At 48.6% G+C, this 14,555-nt stretch overlaps 3 protein-coding genes across 4 annotated transcripts in view; 2 read left to right on the forward strand and 1 right to left on the reverse strand.

Annotated features, from left to right (window-relative positions):
* The first annotated feature begins 767 nt into the window (after positions 1 to 767).
* Positions 768 to 7,234, forward strand: gcat (glycine C-acetyltransferase). Its single transcript, XM_015945238.3, has 9 exons — positions 768 to 1,078; positions 1,720 to 1,850; positions 1,921 to 2,022; positions 2,097 to 2,243; positions 2,434 to 2,588; positions 2,927 to 3,009; positions 3,098 to 3,269; positions 6,533 to 6,654; positions 6,746 to 7,234. The coding sequence occupies exons 1-9, from the start codon at positions 859 to 861 to the stop codon at positions 6,895 to 6,897; spliced, it is 1,284 nt and encodes a 427-aa protein (XP_015800724.3). The 5' UTR covers positions 768 to 858; the 3' UTR covers positions 6,898 to 7,234.
* A 2,487-nt stretch (positions 7,235 to 9,721) lies between these two features.
* On the forward strand, positions 9,722 to 13,736 carry mcm5 (minichromosome maintenance complex component 5). Its single transcript, XM_015945232.3, has 16 exons — positions 9,722 to 10,029; positions 10,380 to 10,506; positions 10,587 to 10,715; positions 10,795 to 10,967; positions 11,051 to 11,206; positions 11,291 to 11,460; positions 11,538 to 11,709; positions 11,833 to 11,944; positions 12,022 to 12,165; positions 12,238 to 12,303; positions 12,377 to 12,553; positions 12,631 to 12,743; positions 12,818 to 12,946; positions 13,021 to 13,163; positions 13,237 to 13,364; positions 13,457 to 13,736. The coding sequence occupies exons 1-16, from the start codon at positions 9,857 to 9,859 to the stop codon at positions 13,556 to 13,558; spliced, it is 2,214 nt and encodes a 737-aa protein (XP_015800718.3). The 5' UTR covers positions 9,722 to 9,856; the 3' UTR covers positions 13,559 to 13,736.
* Positions 13,726 to 14,555, reverse strand: part of hmox1a (heme oxygenase 1a) — a 1,285-nt gene continuing 455 nt past the window's right edge. For both annotated transcript variants that reach the window (XM_070542094.1, XM_070542093.1), the window contains exons 3-4: positions 14,374 to 14,555; positions 13,726 to 14,309 (exon numbers count right to left, since the gene is read on the reverse strand). The exon at positions 14,374 to 14,555 is cut by the window's right edge. In XM_070542094.1, the coding sequence (XP_070398195.1) occupies positions 13,947 to 14,309; positions 14,374 to 14,555 (545 nt within the window). In that variant the 3' untranslated portion in view covers positions 13,726 to 13,946. The remainder of the gene's footprint in view (positions 14,310 to 14,373) is intronic.

Here is a 14,555-nt window from a genome sequence, read left to right on the forward strand (position 1 = left end):
TAGTTGGAGTGAATTTTAACAATAAAAGTTTTAGAAATCACAATTCAAGTTTAAACAAATGACATTTTGTGCAATTAGGAGTTTTTATGTGTCGCAAATAATTTAAACATAAGAAGGAAATAACATAGGACATCAAGTGCTAATGGTCAGCGCTCGCTTGAGAAAATTTTTTTTAAACTAAAGTGGTTTTTCAAATATTTAATTTCTATGATAGGTCTAAGCCAGGGATAATTAACGTTTTTCAAGTCAAAAGTAAAATTTTGTATTTCTAAAATGGATTTCTTCCAAACCACAGTAAACACTTAAAACAACATTTCTAACCCCCCCCCCCCCCCCCCATGAAACGTTAACATTGGAGAAATCTAAAATAGAACTGTTACTAAAAATTTCCAAAGATAAAGCAAAAATAAAAACTATTTTAAATATGCTAAATGAGAGTTTCATTAGTAATTGTTGTGCAGTTTTTAATATATATATATATATATATATATATATATATATATATATATATATATATTTAAAATGTGAATTTATATCTGCATGTATAATTTGCCATTGCGTCACATTTTAATTTTGTATTTATTTGCTCATTTTACAGCAAGTAAGTAACAACAAAACAAAGTGAAGTGGAAAAGTCCGATTGTTTTTAGTCAGAGCCCGTCTTCCGGTTTTCTCTACCACACCGGAAGTAGCAGACATTCCTTGAATTTGATTGGACAAAATTGACCTGACGCAACAAATCTCTGCCATCTGATTGGCTCAGAGTACTAACGCCCTTCTGTCTCTTTTTTCTACATGACGCAATCCCGCTTCGTTGTAACGTGCGCTTGTGCTGCTTCACGCTGAAGAATCGTAGACATGTCTGTCGGAAAAGCCGCCCGGAGTTTGTTAAAGTCGTTTCGGGGGGTTCTGGTGTGTTCGGAGCCGGTTCTGAAGCGGAGCTACGCGGCTGTCACCGAGGCCAGGTCGCTGCTGGAGCACGAGCTGGACGGTATCCGAGCCGCGGGGACGTGGAAAGCGGAGAGGATCATTACCTCCAGGCAGGGTCCAGCGATCCGCGTGGAGGGCAGCCGAGGCAGTGAGTGCTCAGAGTTACAACCAGCAGTTATTTATAAAAGTATCATAAAACAAGCTCTAAAGTCTGGATCAGTCCAGGTGATGCAGCGAGCTGCAGCTGACTGAGGAGGAGCGTTTTTCTGTTTAAACACAGACAAGTGGGTTGTCACAGCTCCTAAAGTTCACAAAAGTTACTACACGCTTCTGTCGTGACACGCTCACCAGCTCACCTCCGCCTGGCTTGTGTCCAGTCAGCAGCTTGTCAGCCATTTCTGAATGGAGAACCCTTTTATGAACGGCTAGGTCACTTTAGGCCAGTCTCTGTTCCTGCTAGCAGGAGGAAGCTCTTGGTGGTGATGAGATCACAAACTGGAAGAAATGGCATGCTGCTTGGCAGTGGTGCATTTGTAGTCCAGAAAAAAAAAATTCAGATTTTTCAATTTTACTTTGGCCGGTCAACATCTGCAACAAAAACACCATTTCTCCAAACTCATGCTGTTCAGGGAACTGTAAAGGTTAAAGTTATCATTTTTACACATTTCATAATGACAACAAATGTTTTTAGATTTAAAATGTTTTGAAGTTTCAAAGTTTTTTTTTTTGTGATTCCTAATTAGTGGAAATGCTGGGGTTTTATTTATTTATTTATTTGTTTGTTTTTAGGCATCCTGAACTTCTGTGCTAACAACTACCTGGGCTTGTCCAGCCATCCAGAGGTGGTGCAGGCAGGAATCGATGCACTGAAGTCCCACGGTGCAGGCCTGAGCTCGGTCAGGTTCATCTGTGGCACGCAGGTATGGCGCGTAATGCTCACTCGGACTAGAAGATAAATTCATCAGAACGGATCTTATTTGTGTTTTTAAGGATCTACACAAACATCTGGAGCAGAAGCTGTCAGAGTTTCATGAGCGGGAGGACTGCATCCTCTACGCCAGCTGTTTTGATGCCAACGCTGGGCTGTTTGAAGTATGTGATGATTCCTTCTTCTGTGTCCTGACGCCAAACTAAAATCACGATCTTTAAAAGGACTGTGACTACAGGTGCTGCTGGGCCCAGATGATGCGGTTCTGTCTGATGAGCTCAACCACGCCTCCATCATCGACGGCATCCGTCTGTGTCGAGCGAAGAGGCTGCGCTACAAACACATGGACCTCAGTGACCTGGAGGTCAAGCTCAAAGAGGCTCAGGTAAGGTTTGTCTTTCAGAGCTCCACTCTGTGCGTTTAAATCTGACGTTTGTTCGTTTTTGGTTGTTTGCGCCCTTAAGGTGGTGCTGTTAAATAAGTAAAAGTCAAAGCTCCGTTGGCGGCTTCTGTCTCGATGTCGTTGACGATCCAGGCTGCTGATGCTCCGTCTCTTTGTGTGTTTCCGTCCTCAGTCGTCTCGTATGCGTCTCGTCGTGACAGACGGAGTCTTCTCCATGGATGGAGACGTAGCTCCCCTTCCAGGGATCTGTGACCTGGCAGAACAGTACGGAGCCATGGTGTTTATAGACGAATGTCACGCCACGGGTTTCCTGGGAACCCGAGGCAGGTGTGTGAAGGTGCTGCTTTGAAAATGATTCGAGCTGTAACATGTGGGCTGTGCATAGCAAGCCATCAGGTGTGTTTATTTATTTATTGTTTTCCCTTTTTTCCCTTTTTTTCCCTTTTTTATTTTTTTCCCTTTTTTCTTATTTTTTTCCTTTGTTTCCCTTTTTTATTTTTTTCTTCTTTCTTTTCTTATTTTTTTCCTTCTTTTTTTCACTTTATTATTATTTTTTTTAATCAGGTGTGTTTTTAATTGTCGTGTTTCTAAATTGGCTTTTAAACGAAGCTTGGTGTTTAAAAACAGTCAAACGTCGTTTAACTCCGAACTCTACCACTGTGCAGAGGAACAGACGAGCTGCTCGGTGTGATGGACAGAGTTCATATCGTGAACTCCACTTTGGGGAAAGCTCTGGGAGGAGCAGCAGGTGTGTCCCATCTGCTCACCGTCCTTCATGCTAGCTTGGGATGTGAAATGGTGGAGTTAAAGTGTAATTAACACATATTTCCTGTCAGGCGGCTACACGGTGGGTCCGAAGCCTCTCATCGACCTGCTGAGGCAGCGCTCACGGCCCTACCTCTTCTCCAACGCCCTCCCCCCCTCCGTGGTGGGCTGTGCCACACGAGCTGTGGAGCTGCTGCTAGCCTCCAACGAGATTGCACAGAGCATGACTACCAAAACCATGAGGTATGCTTGCTTTAAAGGGACGTTTCATACGTTTTGAATCAGTCAAGCTTTATTTATAAAGCACTCTCCATACAACTTGGTGTGACACAGTGTTTTACAGTAAACTCAGTCCAATAAATACCGTCATCTCATGTTAGATGTTTGGGAGATAAAGTCAGGGAGGCCAGCCTGAGATGGTGTGGACGTGTCCAGACGAGAGGCAATGATTACGAAGGAGACGTTTGGACGTGTCCAGACGAGAGACGATGATTACCTAGGAGACGTTTGGACGTGTCCAGACGAGAGGCGATGATTACCTAGGAGACGTTTGGACGTGTCCAGACGAGAGACGATGATTACCTAGGAGACGTTTGGACGTGTCCAGACGAGAGACGATGATTACCTAGGAGACGTTTGGACGTGTCCAGACGAGAGGTGATGATTACGTAGGAGACGTTTGGACGTGTCCAGACGAGAGGCGATGATTACGTAGGAGACGTTTGGACGTGTCGAGACGAGAGGTGATGATTACGTAGGAGACGTTTGGACGTGTCCAGACGAGAGGCGATGATTACGTAGGAGACGTTTGTACGTGTCCAGATGAGAGACGATTACGTAGGAGAAGTTTGAATGTGTCAAGACGATGATTACATAGGAGACGTTTGGACATGTCGAGACGAGAGACGATGATTACGTAGGAGACGTTTGGACGTGTCCAGACGAGAGACGATGATTACCTAGGAGACGTTTGGACGTGTCCAGACGAGAGACGATGATTACCTAGGAGACGTTTGGACGTGTCCAGACGAGAGGCGATGATTACGTAGGAGACGTTTGTACGTGTCCAGACGAGAGGCGATGATTACGTAGGAGACGTTTGGACGTGTCCAGACGAGAGGCGATGATTACGTAGGAGAAGTTTGAATGTGTCAAGACGATGATTACGTAGGAGACGTTTGGACATGTCGAGACGAGAGACGATGATTACGTAGGAGACGTTTGGACGTGTCCAGACGAGAGACGATGATTACATAGGAGACGTTTGGACGTGTCCAGACGAGAGATGATTACGTAGGAGATGTTTGGACGTGTCGAGACGAGAGACGATGATTACATAGGAGACGTTTGGACGTGTCCAGACGAGAGACGATGATTACCTAGGAGACGTTTGGACGTGTCCAGACGAGAGACGATGATTACCTAGGAGACGTTTGGACGTGTCCAGACGAGAGGTGATGATTACGTAGGAGACGTTTGGACGTGTCGAGACGAGAGGTGATGATTACGTAGGAGACGTTTGGACGTGTCCAGACGAGAGGCGATGATTACGTAGGAGACGTTTGGACGTGTCCAGACGAGAGGCGATGATTACGTAGGAGACGTTTGTACGTGTCCAGACGAGAGACGATTACGTAGGAGAAGTTTGAATGTGTCAAGACGATGATTACGTAGGAGACGTTTGGACGTGTCGAGAAGAGAGACGATGATTACGTAGGAGACGTTTGGACGTGTCCAGACGAGAGACGATGATTACATAGGAGACGTTTGGACGTGTCCAGACGAGAGATGATTACGTAGGAGATGTTTGGACGTGTCGAGACGAGAGACGATGATTACATAGGAGACGTTTGGACGTGTCCAGACGAGAGATGATTACGTAGGAGACGTTTGGACGTGTCGAGACGAGAAACGATGATTACTTAGGAGACGTTTGGATGTTTCCAGACGAGAGATGATTACGTAGGAGACGTTTGGACGTGTCGAGACGAGAAACGATGATTACTTAGGAGACCTTTGGATGTTTCCAGACGAGAGATGATGATTATGTGGGAGACGCCAGGCTGAGAGGAAAACAAAAAGGATTTAAAGTTGGTCTGTGTGACCGTAGAAGATGCAGAAAACAGGACTAAATGGAGACAGATGATTGGCTGTGGCGACCCATAAGCCTGGACACAAATTAGACCCGAGTCATTAAAACTAACACTAATTTCTCATAATAAAATAATAAGATAAAGGCTACATCAGCTTTCTGATAAGGGTTAGGGCTCAAAGCAGTTAAGATAAAACGGGAAACAGTTCCTCAAAGGAGCAGCTAATAGGATTTTAACCTCAAATCAAACTTGAGTTTGCTCCAAAAACACGAACCATCGGTGTAACTGAGAATGATGTCTGCAGATACCAGTGGTAGCATGTATAGACTAAACTGTGCTGGGCCTAAAGGTAGACCCTGTGGAACTCCTTATTAAAGTGGCTTGTGTTTAGATGAGTAAATTATAATGGCATTACCTAATAAATCACTTCAGACAAAAATTTAATGGTGTTTTAACACATTTTTATTCATCTTGTTTTGAAGAGTGTTGCTCATCAGCTCTGAACACACAGACACTTCCTGGATCACAGCAGGGCTGAGATCTTCATCACTTTTGGTTAGGATGAGCGTCGCCCCACGTTTTAACCAATGAGATTATTGGGGGCGGGGCAAAGACTGGTTCAGCACTGACGTGAACCAAAGCTAAAAGGAATGTTGTTGATCTTTTAACCTAACGTTTTCTTCCATCTGCTCCAGACAGCAGAGTTGATTAAAGAAAACTTCCTTGTGAACACCGCCATGTTGGATTTTCCTGTCACCTGTTTAAAATATCAGCAAAGGCTAAATGAAAGCAACAAAAGCTAACTGATGCCTCAGCAAAGTGGATCGCTACATGCTACAGGCTAATTAGCACCATGAAGGATAATGTGTGGTACTTTAGTTACAGCTACTTTGTATGGGAGTCCGTTACTTGGGCATTTTTATTAATGCTGTATCTCACGAGGTATAAAACTTTATTTAGAACATTCTGATTTGACATCATTTTAGATTTCTGCAATAATAAAAATATGTTTACATAAAGGGAGGATATTTGTCTACTGCCCACTCCTCCAACCAATTTCTACTTCCTGAAACAGGAGCGCCAGAGCTCTTTTCCCACATATCGACTCTCAATCACATTCATTTGTGCTGGAGACCACTGTACATGTACTGACTAAACAAGTCGACTTGATCTTTAAGATAAGTTTGTAATCTGCGATTAATCACGAGTTGACTATAGAACTTTTGAGGATTTTTAACATTAAAACGTTTTAACTGACGGACAGAATCCGAAACGGAGGCTGTTAAGGAAACTTAGAAAGACTTCTTAGTCTAAAATGTCTTCTGAGGGAAAGATGTCACCAAAGCAGATTAGCTAAGAACAAACACGACGCTCCCACCTTCACATGTGATCGTGTGACTGCTGTCCAACCAGATTCCGGAACAAGATGGCGCATGCCGGCTTCACCATCGCTGGCTCAGCTCACCCCATCTGTCCCGTGATGCTCGGCGACGCCCGGCTGGCCTCCACGATGGCCGACGATATGCTGAAGCTCGGTGAGACTCCACTTCCCAACAAACTGCATCAGGATCAGGTTCACATTCCCATGACCGCCTCAGTCTGATGGTTCGTTTATCCTGTTCACAGGAATCTACGTGATTGGATTCTCCTACCCAGTGGTGCCAAAGGGCAAAGCCCGAATCCGCGTTCAGATTTCGGCCGCGCACACCGACGAAGACATCGACCGATGTGTGGACGCTTTCATTCAGACGGGAAGAAAACATGGAGTCATCTCCTAAAAGAAGTTTAATTCAACCGCAGCGCCTGTTACTCCACACGGATGATGTAGAAGGAAACATTCGTTACATTTGAGCATTTTTTAAATAAGTGCTGTTGATAAATGTTTGTATTTGGGGTTTAAAAGAGGGCTAATAATGAATAGCCTACACTACGTCTTAGCACGAGAAAGCTTTTCTCTTTTATCCACAAATGTGATTTTTAAAGATTGCTATATTAAAAAGTTTAGTGGTGCTGGAACTAATGTTGTATGATGAGAACTTGTGGAAAACATTAAAGGTGCATTATGGAAGTTTGACAGTCAAAACATGTATAGAAATAATAAATGTCTTCTTCATACATTCTCCTGCAATGCCCTGGTCCTGTAGAATGAGCCCTGGCATTTTTACTGTGATTGCCTGTTTTTCTGTAAAATCACAGAAAAAGAGAGATGCTCGGGTCGAGCAGGCTGCTTCATTCACGCTCAGGCATCGCCCGTAGCGTTTGCTATCAGTAGCTTTAGCAGCAGAGAGAGAGACAGTGCCACTTTGTCGCTGTTCCTAACGCCTAGTGACAAAGCTAGCTACATTTCTGAGGACCCTTAGCTACTTTCTGTAGAACTTTCTTCTAGATATTTCCTGCAAATTAGCAACAAAATAGCCATTTTCGCTCCGAACCGTTCTTTGAACGTTGTTTCAGCTGTCATCAAGGATATAAATGTTACAGATACTGTGAATGTTACTAGAGTGTAGCTCACCTTGTGAGACGACGGACTCGCATGCAGAACACCTGTGTTCGATTCTAGGTGTGAACATAGTTTATTTAGAGTTTATTTTTTACATTAATGGTATATTTTTTTACAGTAAGATGCCCAAATTTTTATTGGAGACTCGCCGAACGGCATTGAATTCACAGATAAAAAAGATGTGGGTTCAACTTTCATTTTGGAACAATTTTTCAAGTAAGGGAAGGGAATGATCTGAGCATGCAGGAGGACTGACCCATCATAAACCTTTGTCGGCTGTGCTGAAGAGAAAGGTACAGAACCAAATTATTTAATGAATTAGCTGCACGTTCTCTTGTCCTCTGTCCTCCAGGCCACCCACACACACACACACACACACACACACACAAGGGACTGTCTCAGCTGTTGTTTTCGTTAAGGAGTGTGCACGTACAGCATGCGCTCCTCGTGCACGAGCCTACTATTGAAGCTGCTGTTACGCTTTTGGCCTGAGGGGGCAATCGCGAGCATAAAACTTCAAAAGTCCGTAAAGTATTAAATTAAGAAGAAAACTCGAGGCTGTGTTTGTCTTACTGAGATTTATAATTAAGAAGAAACAAAGGTCTGTGATGGACTGGGGACATGTCCAGGGTCCTTTCCTCTCACCCAATGCCTGCAGCTGGAGATGGGCACCAGCTCCATGTCGTCCTAGTGAGGATTAAGTGGATGGATGATTGTGCACAAGTGACTTAGAGCTTGTCCCAAGTGCACAAACCAAAATACAACATGGCAGCACCTGCACACAGGAGTCACTTGATGGGAATAATGTGTCTAGTTTCAATGCAAGTTCATGAAAATACCAAACAGGATCATACCTGCGGTGGTGGAGGGTTGATGGTTTGGGCTTCTTGCACTCATTGAGTCTACTCATCTTTTTTTAATGGTTGAAAAGTGAGTTTATGTCTCTGATGTTTAACCCTCTCAGGCTCAAAATAAGTTTTGATAAAAGGACGAACAACTAAGTCCTTCAGGGGTACTTCTGAGTTCAAAAGTGCTCATGAAATACTTATGTGGAGTAACCAGGTAGGTAGGCTTTAACTGTTGCAGACGCCTGCCTCCAGAGGGTTAAGGGAGTTGTTCTAGTAGGAACAAATGTCTTGTAAGTTGTTCTCGGGGGTGAAAAATATACCGATGCACTATTTATCTGACCTAAAAGTTGCCCACGTTACAGCTGAGCTATTTGGACATCTCGCCCCAGATTGGATGACAGCAACGCGACTCTACCATTGACTTGCAACAATGTTTTATCCACTAATAACACAAGTCTTGAGGAGCTTCTGCTGTGTGGTGCTGCTGCTAATGCTAATGGTTAGCTACATTCTCTGCGGTTTCCTGGACGTTAAACAACAGCCTCCCCCGTCGTGAGTCAAGATGGGTGAGTCCATGAATGTTAGTGACAGGGTGACGTAGATCTGTCAGGATTTTCTAATCCCAGAGTTTCACCGTCTGTTTTCTATCAGAAGCTAAAGCAGCCGGAGATTGGTGTAGGAGATTATTCTCGTGTTCAGCCTGCGAGAAACACGAGTGGCTGATTGATCATAAGTAGAAATAAAAATAAAAGAAGGCTTTTTCAGTGTTGCACTCTTTTAACGCGTTGGAGTAAAGTTGATCATGAAAAGGGACCAAATCCCAAACACAGCTGATCTACAACAGAATGGTGTCCAGAGTCCAGACCCACAAACCAGAATGATGGGAAGTCTCAAACTCTTCCAAAGCCGTGTGAGCCTGAAGCACCCAGACTGGAGTTTTGCATGAAAAAGGTTGAAATATGTTTCTAATAAATGTTAAAGTCTGATCTTTGAAGACAAAACAGCTGAAACGTTTGCGAAAACGAGCTAGATGTTCTCATGGCTCCTCTGCATGTTGAGCTGGGCAGCACGACGCTCCCGCCCCTCCCCCTTTGTGTTTTTCGCGCCACAACAGCGCTAAGCTCCACCTTCCCCCGTAACGTCACGCCTTTTGGAACCCTCTGTGACCAATAGAAAGAAGCCGGATTTAATTCAGCCAATCAGAGAACAGAAGAGGCGTGTAGCGAAACAAGCGGCTCGCGGGAAACAGACAGGAAGCAGATCGTTTTTTCCCGCGAAAGGACTTCGCTCTGGCGCATTGTTCCTGTTAGTGCCGCTCTCTGGGATCGCTCTGTCTGAGAATAAAGTCGTGTCCCAGCTCCGAGTTTTAGTTTAGTGAGCTGCAGCAGGATGTCTGGCTTCGACATTCCCGGAGTTTATTACAGCGACAGCTTCGGAGGAGGAGACGCGCCCGGCGGGGACGACGGCGGGCAGAAGCGGGCTCAGATCAAGAAGCGGTTCCGAGAGTTCCTCCGGCAGTTCCGGGTGGGAACGGACCGCACCGGCTTCACCTACAAATACAGGTGAGCAACACAGACGGCCACAGCCACCAAAGAACTGGTTTTAATAAGGAGGTAAATGTTCGAAGTGAAACGACACAAAATGTTAAAATAAAAGAAGTCTTTATCCGGAAGGTACCTACCAAAATAAGAGCTGGGTGAGGAGATCTAAGGTTTCAGGGTGAAATGAGGCTTTTTTGTGAGTGTGTTCCGCCATCTTTAAGGGAGAGCTACCGCGACCCCCCCTCCCCGTGCCACGCCACACACACACACACACACACACACACACACACACACAAGAATGGGCTCTCTTCACCCTGCTTTTATTTTGGTAGTCTGTCCGGATTGTAACATCTGTCCGTCCTTCCCATCAGAGATGAGCTGAAGAGACACTACACCCTGGGAGAGTTCTGGGTGGAGGTGGAGATGGAGGACCTGGCCAGCTTTGATGAAGACTTGTCTGACTGCCTTTACAAGGTTCCTGCGGAGAACCTGCCCTTGGTGAGTCTTCTGCTGGAGCCAGACCCAACTGTCAGGCGAACCTTTCCAGCGACATCCTCTAACAGATTTTCATTTAACAGCTGGAGGAAGCTGCCAAGGAGGTGGCGGATGAAGTGACCCGTCCTCGACCTGTAGGAGAGGAGGAGGTGCAGGACATCCAGGTCATGCTCAAGAGCGACGCCCACCATGCTTACATTCGCACCCTGAAGGTACCTGCTGACCCGTGTTGTTTAAGAGCCTTGTAGTCGTCGCGCAGGACTGGATTACACTACTTTTCTTCTCGTACAGTCGGAGCAGGTGTCTCGTCTGGTGAAGGTGCACGGGATCATCATCTCAGCCACGGCGGTGAAAGCAAAGGCCACCAAGGTGTGCCTCCAGTGTCGCGGCTGCAGGAACACCATCAAAAACATCGCGCTGCCGCCGGGCCTGCAGGGTTATGCTCTGCCCCGCAAGTGCACCAGGTGGGCGTAACCCAGAGGAGCCGCGCTTTCCCCCGGGCTTTCGGCCATCAGCGAGGAAGCTAACGCACCCCTTTTGTTCTCAGTGACGCTCCTGGGAGAGCAAAGTGCCCCGTGGACCCGTACTTCATCATTCCGGACCGCTGCGTTTGCGTGGACTTCCAGACGCTCCGTCTGCAGGAGTCTCCGGATGCCGTGCCACACGGAGAAATCCCCCGGCACCTGCAGCTGTACTGTGACCGGTAAGGAGGGGCGGCGTGGCGTGGCGTGGGTGTTTGAGCCGGGGCGGTGTGTTCTGCTCACTCAGGTGTCTTCTCTTCTCTCAGGTATATGTGTGACCGCGTGGTGCCTGGCAACAGGGTTACCATCCTGGGGATCTACTCCATCAAAAAGATGGCTGCTGCCAAAGCAAAGGGCAAGGAGAAGGGCATCGGCGTCGGGATCCGCGCGTCCTACTTACGAGTGGTCGGCATCCAGGTGGACACAGAAGGAGCAGGTACCGCTTTACGTCTGCTTCACGAGGCTGGCCTCTAGTCCACCCGGAGAAACGTTCCCCTTCTTCATCCCGTCCAGGTCGTGGTGCCACCGGGTCCGTGTCTCCTCAGGAGGAGGAGGAGCTGAGAGCTCTTGCTGCTTCTCCGAGCATCTACAACTCTCTGGCTCAGTCTTTAGCTCCCTCCATCTACGGCAGCGACGATCTGAAGAAGGCCATCACCTGTCTGCTGTTCGGAGGCTCGAGGAAGAGGTGAAACCGCCACCTCGCCCCATTCCCCCCCCCCCCCCCTTAGGGAATTTTGTGGATATTTAATCTGCAGAAATGTTTCTTATCTGACTTTAATAGGTAACCTTTTTGATTTTCTTCCTCCAGGCTGCCCGACGGTCTCACTCGCAGAGGCGACATCAACCTTCTGATGCTCGGAGATCCCGGTACGGCCAAGTCTCAGCTGCTGAAGTTTGTGGAGAGGTGCTCGCCTATCGGGGTAAGAGAAGCTTTCCCGGAGCTGCTGCTCTGACGCCAGCATGAGGAGAAGCTCAGCGGTGTGTCTGTGACCTTCAGGTCTACACCTCCGGGAAGGGCAGCAGCGCAGCCGGCCTGACCGCCTCGGTGCTTCGAGACCCTAGCACTCGTGGGTTCATCATGGAGGGAGGGGCCATGGTGCTGGCCGACGGAGGAGTCGTGTGCATCGATGAGTTCGATAAGGTAGGACCGACGCCCGAGCGTCAGCGTTAGACCCGGTTCGGAGTCTAAATCTGAGCGGTTTCTGTTTCTCAGATGAGGGAGGATGACCGCGTGGCTATCCACGAAGCCATGGAGCAGCAGACCATCTCCATCGCTAAGGTACGTACAGCTGATGCGCCATCTTGGATGTGAGACGGTTGCCGTGGTATCCTGACGTCCTCGCTTCCTCCAGGCGGGCATCACCACCACCCTGAACTCCCGCTGCTCCGTGCTGGCCGCCGCCAACTCCGTGTTTGGTCGCTGGGACGACACGAAGGGGGAGGACAACATTGACTTCATGCCCACCATCTTGTCTCGTTTCGACATGATCTTCATCATCAAGGACCAGCACGACCAGCAGAGGGACATGGTGAGGAGGCTGGAGCCTCGAACGCGTCGGCGCCCCCTTCCTCCGGAGTGTAACCTCACCGTCTGCTTGTTCCCCAGACGCTGGCTCGCCACGTGATGAACGTCCACCTGAGTGCTCAGACGCAGACCGAAGGTGTGGAGGGCGAGGTTCCTCTGGCTACGTTTAAGAAATACATCGCCTACGCCAGAGCGTGAGTCGGCCTCGGGCGTTTGGTCTGTCGTCCACAGTCGCGAGTCCGTTCTCAGACTGAGTGTGTGCTTGCAGGAAGTGTGGCCCTCGGCTTTCCGCGGCTGCCGCTGAGAAGCTGAAGAACAGATACGTGGTGATGAGGAGCGGCGCGCGGGAGCACGAACGCGAGAGCCACAAGCGGCCCTCCATCCCCATCACCGTCAGGTACCGGCGGCGCCTGCGTCCGAGCGAGTCGTCGCACCCGGGAGAGGGTTGTCACGAGTGTCTTGTGTCTTCAGGCAGCTGGAGGCGGTCGTTCGTATCGCCGAGTCGTTGGCTAAGATGAAGCTGCAGGCCGTGGCTGGAGAAGAGGAGGTGGACGAGGCCCTCAGGCTCTTCCAGGTCTCCACGCTGGACGCCGCTCTGTCGGGCAGCCTCTCAGGTGTGTGACGGCCACGTTTCAGAGCGGGGCTCGCCTGTCCCGTTTCCTGACGCTAACGCCCCTCTGTTCTCAGGAGTGGAGGGCTTCACCTCTCAGGAGGACCAGGAAATGCTCTCCCGCGTCGAGAAGCAGCTGAAGAGGCGCTTCGCCATCGGCTCCCAGGTGTCGGAGCACAGCATCATCCAGGACTTCACCAAGCAGGTGGGTCCGAGGGGGCCGTGTGCGTTTATTAACCACCACACTTTAAATGGTCGGTTTGAAGCGGCGTGTCTTTTGTTCTGCCCCTTCTCTAGAAATATCCCGAGCATGTCGTCTACAAAGTCCTCCACCTGATGCTGAGGAGGGGCGAGCTGCAGCACCGCATGCAGAGGAAGGTCCTCTTCCGGGTCAAGTAGAGCCGATCGGCGCCGCTGATGTAAATAGTTTGTGTTGGTTTCGAGTCTCTGCCACTCTGGACGCGGTCTGTGGCGAAGCCGCGGACCGGAGGTGTCACCGTGGGTGGTTTAGTGAGGCTGTGGCTTAACTGGTCTGTAAAGATGAAATGATGAAAATAAAACTTGCGTTCTGGTCGAACTGGTTGCTTTATTACACAAACAGAGAGGTGAGCGATTCCAGCGTGGGGCTGGCGTACTGGGCGCACATTCCTACTCCCATGGAAACCAGTGCCACACACAGGCTCGCGGCGATGGGAGATGCTGGGAGCGTGCTTGTTCGGAGGCCGCTCTGTGATTGGTTGGCTGTTTCGGCTGTGATGCTCAACATTTTCTGCAAGTCGTCGAAAACCTACGGAAAAGCGTAAAGGTGAATCTCGGGCAGCTGATTCTGCAGGTTTGAGCTGCTCTTCCTGCTGGAGCTGGGCCGGCGGCGACTCGCGTGGATGTTGAGCTGGAACGCCGCCACGGCCTCCTCCAGCACCGCCGCCTTCTCCTCCGCCGTCAGCTGGATGCTGTTCATCCGGCTCCGGTACAGCTGCTTGAAGCGGTTGGGGCTGGTCACGCCGGGGAATGAGAAGAAGGACAGGCCCTCTTTGCTGCTCAGCCCCAAGGACTTCTGGGTGATTTTTCCCAACACCTGTCCACCGGATAGGTCACCAAGATAGCGAGTGTAGGTGTGGGCCACCAGCAGCTCCGGCTTCTCTCTGCCGATCTGACAAAAGAAGAAGCGTTGACGCCGTGTGACGTAAGCGGTTGTTTCTGATGATCTGACCCACCTTCCGCAGCCTCTGTTCGTATCGGTGCGTGGCTGCAGGAACGATCACTTTGTTCTTCCAGTCTGAGCCGAAGAAGTGCTCCAGATCTGCTTCCAGGGGTTCCAGACGAGCGAGTTCCTGAGGGAAGTATATTGGAGCAACTGCTGGATGGGAGGAGTTCCTGTCCAGCTCCTCTTCTAGAG

The sequence above is a fragment of the Nothobranchius furzeri genome, chromosome 12 (genome assembly GCF_043380555.1).
Source record: "Nothobranchius furzeri strain GRZ-AD chromosome 12, NfurGRZ-RIMD1, whole genome shotgun sequence".
NCBI lineage: Eukaryota > Metazoa > Chordata > Actinopteri > Cyprinodontiformes > Nothobranchiidae > Nothobranchius > Nothobranchius furzeri.

Bases quoted from the DNA above. Each gene is read 5' to 3' on its own strand.
- gcat (XM_015945238.3), top strand. From the start codon at position 859: ATGTCTGTCGGAAAAGCCGCCCGGAGTTTGTTAAAGTCGTTTCGGGGG. The intron at 2,023-2,096 runs GTATGTGATGAT...CTGTGACTACAG, and splicing joins CCAACGCTGGGCTGTTTGAA to GTGCTGCTGGGCCCAGATGA. The intron at 3,010-3,097 runs GTGTGTCCCATC...ATTTCCTGTCAG, and splicing joins AGCTCTGGGAGGAGCAGCAG to GCGGCTACACGGTGGGTCCG.
- mcm5 (XM_015945232.3), top strand. From the start codon at position 9,857: ATGTCTGGCTTCGACATTCCCGGAGTTTATTACAGCGACAGCTTCGGA. The intron at 11,207-11,290 runs GTAAGGAGGGGC...CTCTTCTCTCAG, and splicing joins CTGCAGCTGTACTGTGACCG to GTATATGTGTGACCGCGTGG. The intron at 11,945-12,021 runs GTAAGAGAAGCT...TGTGACCTTCAG, and splicing joins AGAGGTGCTCGCCTATCGGG to GTCTACACCTCCGGGAAGGG.